Below are 14,783 nucleotides of genomic sequence, written 5' to 3'. Positions count from 1 at the left end.
CACCCACCACACCTCACATACACCTCACACACACCTCACATACACCTCACACACACCTCACACACACCTCACACACACCTCACATACACCTCACACACACCTCACATACACCTCACACACACCTCACACACCCTCACATACACCTCACACACACCTCACACACACCTCACATACACCTCACACACACCTCACATACACCACACATACACCTCACACACACCTCACATACACCTCACAACACCTCACACACACCTCACATACACCTCCACACACACCTCACATACACCTCACATACACCTCACACACACCTCACATACACCTCACATACACCTCACATACACCTCACACACACCTCACACACACCTCACATACACCTCACACACACCTCACATACACCTCACATACACCTCACACACACCTCACATACACCTCACATACACCTCACACACACCTCACATACACCTCACATACACCTCACACACACCTCACATACACCTCACATACACCTCACATACACCTCACAACACACCTCACATACACACCTCACACACACACCTCACATACACCTCACATACACCTCACATACACCTCACACACACCTCACACACACCCACACACACACCTCACATACACACCTCACATACACCTCACATACACCTCACACACACACCTCACATACACACCTCACATACACACCTCACATACACCTCACATACACCTCACATACACCTCACATACACCTCACACACACCTCACATACACCTCACACACACCTCACATACACCTCACATACACCTCACACACACCTCACATACACCTCACATACACCTCACACACACCTCACATACACACCTCACATACACCTCACATACATCTCACATACATCTCACATACACCTCACATACACCTCACACACACCTCACACACACCTCACATACACCTCACATACACCTCACATACACCTCACACACACCTCACATACACCTCACATACATCCTCACACACACCTCACATACACACCTCACATACACCTCACATACACCTCACATACACCTCACACACACACCTCACATACACACCACACACACACACCTCACATACACACCTCACATACACCTCACACACACCTCACACACACCTCACATACACCTCACATACACCTCACACACACCTCACATACACCTCACACACACCTCACACACACCTCACATACACCTCACATACACCTCACACACACCTCACATACACACCTCACATACACACCTCACACACACACCTCACATACACCTCACACACACCTCACACACACACCTCACATACACCTCACATACACCTCACACACACCTCACACACACCTCACATACACCTCACATACACACCTCACACACACCTCACATACACCTCACATACACCTCACACACACCTCACATACACCTCACACACACCTCACATACACACCTCACACACACCTCACACACACCTCACATACACCTCACACACACCTCACACACACCTCACACACACCTCACATACACCTCACATACACCTCACACACACCTCACATACACCTCACACACACCTCACATACACCTCACACACACCTCACATACACCTCACATACACCTCACACACACCTCACATACACCTCACATACACCTCACACACACACCTCACACACACCTCACACACACACCTCACATACACACCTCACACACACACCTCACATACACCTCACACACACCTCACACACACCTCACATACACCTCACACACACCTCACACACACACCTCACATACACCTCACATACACCTCACACACACCTCACATACACCTCACACACCCACCTCACACACACACCTCACACACACACCTCACACACACACCTCACATACACACCTCACATACACCTCACACACACCTCACACACACCTCACATACACCTCACATACACCTCACACACACCTCACACACACCTCACACACACCTCACACACACCTCACACACACCTCACACACCTCACACACACCTCACATACACCTCACACACACCTCACATACACCTCACAACACCTCACACACACCTCACACACACACCTCACATACACACCTCACACACACCTCACACACACACCTCACATACACACCTCACACACACACCTCACACACACACCTCACACACACCTCACACACACCTCACATACACCACACACACACCTCACATACACCTCACACACACCTCACACACACACCTCACATACACCTCACACACACACCTCACACACACCTCACATACACCTCACATACACCTCACAACACCTCACACACCTCACATACACCTCACACACACCTCACACACACCTCACACACACCTCACATACACCTCACATACACCTCACACACACCTCACACACACCTCACACACACCTCACATACACCTCACACACCACTCACACACACCTCACATACACCTCACAACACACCACACACCTCACACACACCTCACAACACCTCACACACACCTCACACACACCTCACACACACACCTCACATACACACCTCACACACACCTCACACACACACACCTCACATACACCTCACACACACACCTCACATACACACCTCTCACATACACCTCACACACACACCTCACATACACACCTCACACACACACCTCACATACACCTCACACACACCTCACACACACCTCACACACACCTCACATACACACCTCACACACACACCTCACATACACCTCACACACACACCTCACACTACACCTCACACACACCTCACACACACCTCACACACACCTCACACACACACCTCACACACACCACACACACCTCACATACACCTCACACACACACCTCACACACACCTCACACACACCTCACACACACACCTCACATGCACACCTCACACACACACCTCACATACACCTCACACACACCTCACACACACCTCACATACACACCTCACACACACACCTCACACACACACCTCACACACACACCTCACATACACCTCACACACACCTCACACACACCTCACATACACCTCACACACACCTCACACACACCTCACATACACCTCACACACACCTCACACACACCTCACACACACACCTCACACACACCTCACATACACCCTCACACACACCTCACACACACCTCACATACACCCTCACATACACCTCACACACACCCTCACACACACCTCACATACACCTCACACACACCTCACACACACCTCACACACACCTCACATACACCTCACACACACCTCACACACACCTCACATACACCTCACATACACCTCACACACACCTCAGACACACCTCACACACACCTCACACACACCTCACACACACACCTCACACACACACCTCACATACACCTCACATACACCTCACACACACCTCACACACACCTCACATACACCTCACACACACCTCACACACACCTCACACACACCTCACACACACACCTCACACACACCTCACATACACCTCACACACACCTCACACACACCTCACACACACCTCACACATACACCTCACACACACACCTCACATACACCTCACACACACACCTCACATACACCTCACACACACCTCACACACACCTCACATACACACCTCACACACACACCTCACATACACCTCACACACACCTCACACACACCTCACACACACCTCACACACACCTCACATGCACCTCACATACACCTCACATACACCTCACACACACCTCACATACACCTCACACACACCTCACACACACCTCACACACACCTCACATACACACCTCACATACACCTCACACACACCTCACACACACCTCACATACACCTCACACACACCTCACACACACCTCACACACACCTCACATGCACCTCACACACACCTCACACACACCTCACACACACCTCACACACACCTCACATGCACCTCACACACACCTCACATACACCTCACATACACCTCACACACACCTCACACACACCTCACATACACCTCACATACACCTCACACACACCTCACACACACCTCACATACACCTCACATACACCTCACACACACCTCACATACACCTCACATACACCTCACACACACCTCACACACACCTCACATACACCTCACACACACCTCACACACACCTCACATACACCTCACACACACCTCACATACACCTCACACACACCTCACACACACCTCACATACACCTCACATACACCTCACACACACCTCACATACACCTCACACACACCTCACACACACCTCACACACACACCTCACATACACCTCACATACACCTCACATACACCTCACACACACCTCACATACACCTCACATACACCTCACATACACCTCACACACACCTCACATACACCTCACACACACCTCACACACACCTCACACACACACCTCACATACACCTCACATACACCTCACACACACCTCACATACACCTCACACACACCTCACATACACCTCACACACACCTCACACACACACCTCACATACACCTCACATACACCTCACACACACCTCACATACACCTCACACACACCTCACACACACCTCACACACACACCTCACATGCACCTCACATACACCTCACATACACCTCACACACACCTCACATACACCTCACATACACCTCACACACACACCTCACACACACACCTCACACACACCTCACATACACACCTCACACACACCTCACACACACCTCACATACACCTCACATACACCTCACACACACCTCACACACACACCTCACATACACACCTCACACACACCTCACACACACCTCACATACACCTCACACACACCTCACATACACCTCACATACACCTCACACACACGTTCCCACACACACACACGTTCCCACACACACACACGTTCCCACACACACACACACACGTTCCCACACACACACACACACGTTCCCACACACACACACACGTTCCCACACACACACACACACGTTCCCACACACAAACACACACGTTCCCACACACACACACGTTCCCACACACACACACGTTCCCACACACACACACACGTTCCCACACACAAACACACACGTTCCCACACACACACACACGTTCCCACACACACACACACACGTTCCCACACACAAACACACACGTTCCCACACACACACACGTTCCCACACACACACACACACGTTCCCACAAACACACACACACGTTCCCACACACACACACGTTCCCACACACACACACACACGTTCCCACAAACACACACGTTCCCACACACAAACACACACGTTCCCACACACACACACGTTCCCACACACACACACACACGTTCCCACACACACACACACACGTTCCCACACACACACACACACGTTCCCACACACAAACACACACGTTCCCACACACACACACGTTCCCACACACACACACACACGTTCCCACACACACACACACGTTCCCACACACAAACACACACGTTCCCACACACACACACGTTCCCACACACACACACACACGTTCCCACACACAAACACACACGTTCCCACACAGACACACGTTCCCACACACACACACACACGTTCCCACAAACACACACACACGTTCCCACACACACACACGTTCCCACACACACACACACACGTTCCCACAAACACACACGTTCCCACACACAAACACACACGTTCCCACACACACACACACACGTTCCCACACACACACACACACGTTCCCACACACAAACACACACGTTCCCACACACACACACGTTCCCACACACACACACACACGTTCCCACACACACACACACGTTCCCACACACACACACACGTTCCCACACACACACACACGTTCCCACACACACACACGTTCCCACACACACACACGTTCCCACACACACACACACACGTTCCCACACACACACACACACACGTTCCCACACACACGAAGCGCTGGCAGGGAAGATGTTCTGAAAGGATGTAGGTTAGGTTTATGAAGGAAAGCAAAGTGCGGGGAGCAGCTGACAAGTCAGGAGGAGAGATCCTGAACAACGCCTCGGTCTGAAGAGTCTGAAGGCTGACGCAGAATAAACACACAGCTTCTGTTCAGATACAACAGACTTTAACCTTTACATCCGGCGGAGCTTTCACACCTGACGGCAGGTAGACGTCGGGCGGCGGCCAGGACCAGGTGAGCTGAGGAAGAGGAAATAAAACAGGACGGGATGCTGTTTCTGTTTCTCTGCTGCTTTTTCTGAACAAAAAATCCGGAATTTTCTGACAAAAAGGATTTTTTAAGTTGTTTGATGCAACAAAATAAGGTGGAAACCTTGTTTTAAAGAAAATCTTGTCGTTTGGAGTGGCTGAAGAGCTCATCGGGTGGGTCCTGTCCGCCTGCAGCGTCGGGTTTATCTGGGCCACCTTCCTCACACTTCCGTCTGATTCCCCGCCGCAGGACCACTCGGAGCTCTCCATCGGCGCCGCCGCCACCATGGCCCACGAGATCGGCCACAACTTCGGCATGAGCCACGACCACGAGGGCTGCTGCGTGGAGGCCACGGCGGAGCAGGGAGGCTGCGTGATGGCTGCCGCCACCGGGTTAGTGTTCGATTCCTCACAGCGCCGCTCCAACGTCAGCAGCTCTGCTTTTAACCTTCGTTTACAGATCGTTTGTTTCATCCCTCCATGATGCAGCGAAGACCGCGGTGGTCGAACCGTTGGTCTCCATCATCACATCGTCTCTTTAAGAACTCATATCCAGGTTGCCAGGTAGTCAGTTATCCAGGTTGCCAGGTAGTCAGTTATCCAGGTTGCCAGGTAGTCAGTTATCCAGGTTGCCAGGTAGTCAGTTATCCAGGTTGCCAGTTATCCAGGTTGCCAGTTAGTTAGTTATCCAGGTTGCCAGTTAGTTAGTTATCCAGGTTGCCAGTTAGTTAGTTATCCAGGTTGCCAGGTAGTCAGTTATCCAGGTTGCCAGGTAGTCAGTTATCCAGGTTGCCAGCTATCCAGGTTGCCAGGTAGTCAGTTATCCAGGTTGCCAGCTATCCAGGTTGCCAGTTAGTTAGGTTGCCAGTTAGTCAGGTTGCCAGTTAGTTAGGTTGCCAGTTAGTCAGGTTGCCAGTTAGTTAGGTTGCCAGTTAGTCAGATTGCCAGTTAGTTAGGTTGCCAGTTAGTCAGGTTGCCAGTTAGTTAGGTTGCCAGTTAGTCAGGTTGCCAGTTAGTCAGGTTGCCAGTTAGTTAGGTTGCCAGTTAGTCAGGTTGCCAGTTAGTTAGGTTGCCAGTTAGTCAGATTGCCAGTTAGTTAGGTTGCCAGTTAGTCAGGTTGCCAGTTAGTTAGGTTGCCAGTTAGTCAGGTTGCCAGTTAGTCAGATTGCCAGTTAGTTAGGTTGCCAGTTAGTCAGGTTGCCAGTTAGTTAGGTTGCCAGTTAGATAGGTTGCCAGTTAGTTAGGTTGCCAGTTATCCAGGTTGCCAGTTAGTTATGTTGCCAGTTAGATAGGTTGCCAGTTAGTTAGGTTGCCAGTTAGTCAGATTGCCAGTTAGTCAGGTTGCCAGTTAGTTAGGTTGCCAGTTATCCAGGTTGCCAGTTAGTTATGTTGCCAGTTAGTCAGGTTGCCAGTTAGTTAGGTTGCCAGTTAGTCAGATTGCCAGTTAGTCAGGTTGCCAGTTAGTTAGGTTGCCAGTTAGTCAGATTGCCAGTTAGTCAGGTTGCCAGTTAGTTAGGTTGCCAGTTATCCAGGTTGCCAGTTAGTTATGTTGCCAGTTAGTCAGGTTGCCAGTTAGTTAGGTTGCCAGTTAGTCAGATTGCCAGTTAGTCAGGTTGCCAGTTAGTTAGGTTGCCAGTTAGTCAGGTTGCCAGTTAGTCAGGTTGCCAGTTAGTCAGGTTGCCAGTTAGATAGGTTGCCAGTTAGTTAGGTTGCCAGTTATCCAGGTTGCCAGTTAGATAGGTTGCCAGTTAGTTAGGTTGCCAGTTATCCAGGTTGCCAGTTAGTTATGTTGCCAGTTAGTCAGGTTGCCAGTTAGTTATGTTGCCAGTTAGTTATGTTGCCAGTTAGTTATGTTGCCAGTTAGTCAGGTTGCCAGTTAGTCTGAATGTTTTATTAGCAGTTATTATTGTGATATTTAGGTTCTGCATCATCCCTGCAGAGATGGAAACATAGATAATATCTGAATTATCACATAAACAATAAAAACCACTTGTCCTCTCAGCGAGCCATGAAGTCTCATCTGTACCGTCCCAGTTGCAGCTCAGGTTCTCGCAGCGTGACGAATGATGAAGAATGAAAAGATTCTGAAAGACTGAGTCAGCGAAGCTGCAAAAATCAACATGAACATTATTTTCATCATGACGGAAAGGAAACATGTTGTGTGTAAGCAGGCATCCCTTTCCCCGAGTGTTCAGCCGCTGCAGCAAGCGGGACCTGGACAGCTACTTCCAGAAGGGGGGGGGCATGTGTCTCTACAACATGCCCAACATGAAGGACCTGGTGGGGGGCAAGAAGTGTGGCAACGGCTTTGTGGAGGATGGAGAAGAGTGCGACTGCGGAGAACCAGATGTGAGCAACGTTTCACTACTTCATCGTATTTCTCCCGTTCCTTCAGCAGCGGAGCTGCTTTGTGACGGTTTGGACTCAACTCCAAACAGACGGAAACAAACAGTTCCTGCGTCGCTTGGTGCGATTCTCAGGATCAGGAAGCCCCGGGCCGGGATAGAACAAGGTTTAAAAGGTCTAGGGGGGCCTACTGGTCCCGCCAGACCCTGCTGGTCCCGCCAGACCCTGCTGGTCCCGCCAGGCTCTGCTGGTCCCGCCAGACCCTGCTGGTCCCGCCAGGCCCTGCGGGTCCCGCCAGGCCCTGCTGGTCCCGCCAGGCCCTGCTGGTCCCGCCAGGCCCTGCTGGTCCCGCCAGGCCCTGCTGGTCCCGCCAGACCCTGCTGGTCCCGCCAGGCTCTGCTGGTCCCGCCAGACCCTGCTGGTCCCGCCAGGCTCTGCTGGCCCCGCCAGGCTCTGCTGGTCCCGCCAGGCTCTGCTGGTCCCGCCAGGCTCTGCTGGTCCCGCCAGACCCTGCTGGTCCCGCCAGGCCCTGCTGGTCCCGCCAGGCTCTGCTGGCCCCGCCAGGCTCTGCTGGCCCCGCCAGGCTCTGCTGGTCCCGCCAGGCCCTGCTGGTCCCGCCAGACCCTGCTGGTCCCGCCAGGCTCTGCTGGTCCCGCCAGGCTCTGCTGGTCCCGCCAGGCCCTGCTGGTCCCGCCAGGCTCTGCTGGTCCCGCCAGACCCTGCTGGTCCCGCCAGACCCTGCTGGCCCGGGACTTCCTGATCCTGAGAATCCTTGGTAGTTGGATGTTATGGAGACCTGTCAAAGTCCAGGCAGTCGTCTTCTTCTGCTGCTCATCCTCGTACTTCAGCCACGTGTTTTCAGGGACTCTAGCTGGACTATTTGCAGAGGTTCAGAGATTTCATGCTTTTTCTGATGGATGAAATCATACCTAACACGTGTGTCATGTATGACCATTTACAGGAATGCACCAACAACTGCTGCAACGCCAACAACTGCACGCTGAAGGAGGAGGCTCAGTGTGCTCATGGCGTGTGCTGCGAGGGCTGCAAGGTGAGAAACACGCTCAGCTCACATGCAGGATGATCGCGGGATGAGTCATCCTGTCACGGCGGTGACACGTGGTTCCATTGACACCACCTGTCACCACGGCAACATGTCTCAGACGGGACACTGACAGGTTCAGGTGTAGAAGACAAAACTCATGTCCTGTCTGGACGTCACACCTGCTGTTTCATCCTGTTGTTTACACACATCTCCAGACAACACAGCAGCTTTCATACAACAACACAACAGTCAGGACGTCACGTTACATGTAAATAACAACAACATGAACCCTGTTCCACACATAAACAACATGTTTATATTTATTTATATCTATAAACCCAAACATGGTGAAACATCTGACTCATGGACGGATGGATGATGGATGGATGGATGATGGATGATGGATGGATGGATGATGGATGGATGGATGGATGGATGATGGATGGATGGATGATGATAGATGGATGGATGATAGATGGATGGATGGATGGATGATAGATGGATGGATGGATGATGATAGATGGATGGATGGATGGATGATAGATGGATGTTGGATAAATGGATGGATGGATGATAGATGGATGGATGGATGATGATATATGGATGGATGGATGATGATAGATGGATGGATGGATGATAGATGGATGGATGGATGATAGATGGATGGATGGATGATGGATAAATGGATGGATGGATGATAGATGGATGGATGGATGATGATAGATGGATGGATGGATGATGGATAAATGGATGGATGGATGATAGATGGATGGATGATGGATAAATGGATGGATGGATGATAGATGGATGGATGGATGATGGATAAATGGATGGATGGATGATAGATGGATGGATGGATGATGATAGATGGATGGATGGATGATAGATGGATGGATGGATGATGGATAAATGGATGGATGGATGATGGATAAATGGATGGATGGATGATGATAAATGGATGGATGGATGATAGATGGATGGATGGATGATAAATGGATGGATGGATGATAGATGGATGGATGGATGATGATAGATGGATGATGGATGGATGGATGATGGATAAATGGATGGATGGATGATGATAAATGGATGGATGGATGATAGATGGATGGATGATGGATAAATGGATGGATGGATGATAGATGGATGGATGGATGATGGATAAATGGATGGATGGATGATAGATGGATGGATGGATGATGATAGATGGATGGATGGATGATAGATGGATGGATGGATGATGGATAAATGGATGGATGGATGATGATAAATGGATGGATGGATGATAGATGGATGGATGGATGATGGATAAATGGATGGATGGATGATAGATGGATGGATGATGATAGATGGATGGATGGATGATGGATAAATGGATGGATGGATGATAGATGGATGGATGATGATAGATGGATGGATGGATGATGGATAAATGGATGTATGGATGATGATAAATGGATGGATGGATGATGATAAATGGATGGATGATGGATAAATGGATGGATGGATGATGGATAAATGGATGGATGGATGATGATAAATGGATGGATGGATGATAGATGGATGGATGGATGATGGATAAATGGATGTATGGATGATGATAAATGGATGGATGGATGATAGATGGATGGATGGATGATGGATAGATGGATGTATGGATGATGATAAATGGATGGATGGATGATAGATGGATGGATGGATGATGGATAAATGGATGGATGGATGATGATAAATGGATGGATGGATGATAGATGGATGGATGGATGATGGATAAATGGATGGATGGATGATGATAAATGGATGGATGGATGATGATAAATGGATGGATGGATGATAGATGGATGTATGGATGATGATAAATGGATGGATGGATGATAGATGGATGGATGGATGATGGATAAATGGATGGATGGAGTTACTCTGTAAATGCACTAACTAGTAACTGTAACTCGTGACTTTTTGTTACCTAGCAGCACCGATCTCCCTCATGTTGGTTCTGTTGCAGCTGAAGCAGGCGGGCACCATGTGCAGGGGTCCGGCGGGGGCGTGCGACCTCCCCGAGTACTGCACCGGAGCGTCGCCCTACTGCCCCGCCAACGTCTACCTGCTGGACGGCTCCTCCTGCCAGCACCAGCGTGCTTACTGCTACAACGGCATGTGCCTGACCCACGAGCAGCAGTGCCTGCAGCTGTGGGGCTATGGTAAGGTCCCCACGTACACCCACCGTACACCCACCGTACGCCCACCGTACGCCCACCGTACACCCACCGTACGCCCACCGTACGCCCACCGTACGCCCACCGTACGCCCACCGTACACCCACCGTACACCCACCGTACGCCCACCGTACGCCCACCGTACACCCACCGTACGCCCACCGTACGCCCACCGTACGCCCACCGTACGCCCACCGTACGCCCACCGTACGCCCATCGTACGCCCACCGTACGCCCACCTTACGCCCACCGTACGCCCACCTTACACCCATCGTACGCCCACTGTACGCCCATCGTACACCCACCGTACGCCCACCGTACGCCCACCGTACGCCCACCTTACACCCATCGTACGCCCATCGTACGCCCACCGTACACCCACCTTACACCCACCGTACCCCCATCGTACCCCCATCGTACACCCATCGTACGCCCACCGTAAGCCCACCGTACGCCCACCGTAAGCCCACCGTACGCCCACCGTACCCCCATCGTACCCCCATCGTACACCCATCGTACACCCATCGTACGCCCACCGTACGCCCACCGTACGCCCACCGTACGCCCACTGTACGCCCACTGTACCCCCATCGTACGCCCATCGTACGCCCACCGTACGCCCATCGTACGCCCACCGTACGCCCACCGTACGCCCACCGTACGCCCACTGTACGCCCACTGTACACCCATCGTACACCCACCGTACGCCCATCGTACCCCCATCGTACACCCATCGTACGCCCACCGTAAGCCCACCGTACGCCCACCGTACCCCCATCGTACCCCCATCGTACACCCATCGTACGCCCACCGTACACCCATCGTACGCCCACCGTACGCCCACCGTACGCCCACCGTACTCCCACCGTACTCCCACCGTACTCCCACCGTACGCCCATCGTACACCCATCGTACGCCCACCGTACACCCATCGTACACCCACTGTACGCCCATCGTACACCCACCGTACGCCCATTGTACGCCCACCTTACACCCACCGTACCCCCATCGTACACCCACTGTACGCCCATCGTACACCCATCGTACGCCCATCGTACGCCCACCGTACGCCCCTCGTACACCCACCGTACACCCACCATACGCCCCCTGTACACCCACCGTACGCCCCCCATACACCCACCGTACGCCCACCGTACACCCACCGTACGCCCACCGTACACCCACCATATGCCCCCCATACACCCACCGTACGCCCACTGTACACCCACCGTACGCCCACCGTACACCCACCGTACGCCCACTGTACACCCACCGTACGCCCACTGTACACCCACCGTACGCCCACCGTACGCCCACCGTACACCCACCGTATACCCCTCGTACACCCACCGTACGCCCACCGTACACCCACCGTACGCCCCTCGTACACCCACCATACACCCACCGTACGCCCACCGTACACCCACCGTATACCCCTCGTACACCCACCGTACGCCCCTCGTACACCCACCGTACGCCCCTCGTACACCCACCGTACGCCCCTCGTACACCCACCGTACGCCCACCGTACACCCACCGTATACCCCTCGTACACCCACCGTACACCCACCGTATACCCCTCGTACACCCACCGTACGCCCACCGTACGCCCATTGTACGCCCACCTTACACCCACCGTACCCCCATCGTACACCCACCGTACGCCCACCGTACACCCACCGTACGCCCACCGTACGCCCATTGTACGCCCACCTTACACCCACCGTACCCCCATCGTACCCCCATCGTACACCCACCGTACACCCACCGTACGCCCATTGTACGCCCACCTTACACCCACCGTACCCCCATCGTACCCCCATCGTACGCCCATCGTACGCCCACCGTAAGCCCACCGTACGCCCACCGTACCCCCATCGTACCCCCATCGTACACCCATCGTACGCCCACCGTACGCCCACCGTACACCCATCGTACGCCCACCGTACGCCCACCGTACGCCCACTGTACGCCCACCGTACGCCCACTGTACACCCATCGTACACCCACTGTACGCCCATCGTACACCCATCGTACGACCACCGTACGCCCACCGTACACCCATCGTACGCCCACCGTACACCCATCGTACACCCACCTTACACCCACCGTACGCCCACCGTACACCCATCGTACGCCCACCGTACGCCCACCTTACACCCACCGTACGCCCACCTTACACCCACCGTACGCCCACCGTACACCCATCGTACGCCCACCGTACGCCCACTGTACACCCATCGTACGGCCACTGTACACCCATCGTACACCCACCGTACGCTCATCGTACACCCATCGTACACCCACCGTACGCCCATTGTACGCCCACCTTACACCCACCGTACCCCCATCGTACCCCCATCGTACACCCACCGTACGCCCATTGTACGCCCACCTTACACCCACCGTACCCCCATCGTACACCCATCGTACACCCCTCGTACACCCACCGTACGCCCACCGTACACCCACCGTACACCCCTCGTACACCCACCGTACGCCCACCGTACACCCACCGTACGCCCCTCGTACACCCACCATACACCCACCGTACGCCCACCGTACGCCCACCGTATACCCCTCGTACACCCACCGTACGCCCACCGTACACCCACCGTACGCCCACCGTACACCCACCGTACGCCCACCGTACGCCCACCGTACGCCCACCGTATACCCACCGTACGCCCACCGTACGCCCCTCGTACACCCACCGTACACCCACCGTACGCCCACCTTACACCCACCTTACACCCACCGTACGCCCACCGTACACCCACCGTACGCCCACCGTACGCCCATTGTACGCCCACCTTACACCCACCGTACCCCCATCGTACCCCCATCGTACGCCCATCGTACGCCCACCGTACGCCCACCGTACCCCCATCGTACCCCCATCGTACACCCATCGTACGCCCACCGTACGCCCACCGTACACCCATCGTACGCCCACCGTACGCCCACC

At 53.2% G+C, this 14,783-nt stretch overlaps 1 protein-coding gene across 1 annotated transcript in view; it reads left to right on the top strand.

Annotated features, from left to right (window-relative positions):
* Positions 1 to 14,783, top strand: part of adam19a (ADAM metallopeptidase domain 19a) — a 301,810-nt gene that overhangs the window by 258,554 nt on the left and 28,473 nt on the right. Inside the window, exons 11-14 of the mRNA XM_079258226.1 lie at positions 6,459 to 6,601; positions 8,380 to 8,557; positions 9,516 to 9,605; positions 11,605 to 11,800. Of these exons, the coding sequence (XP_079114352.1) occupies positions 6,459 to 6,601; positions 8,380 to 8,557; positions 9,516 to 9,605; positions 11,605 to 11,800 (607 nt within the window). The remainder of the gene's footprint in view (positions 1 to 6,458; positions 6,602 to 8,379; positions 8,558 to 9,515; positions 9,606 to 11,604; positions 11,801 to 14,783) is intronic.

The sequence above is a fragment of the Telmatherina bonti genome (assembly GCF_933228915.1).
Source record: "Telmatherina bonti genome assembly, chromosome: 18".
Classification (NCBI taxonomy): Eukaryota; Metazoa; Chordata; class Actinopteri; order Atheriniformes; family Telmatherinidae; genus Telmatherina; species Telmatherina bonti.
The sequence above is the reverse complement of the archived record's forward strand: the minus strand, read 5'-3'. Positions and strand labels throughout refer to the sequence as shown.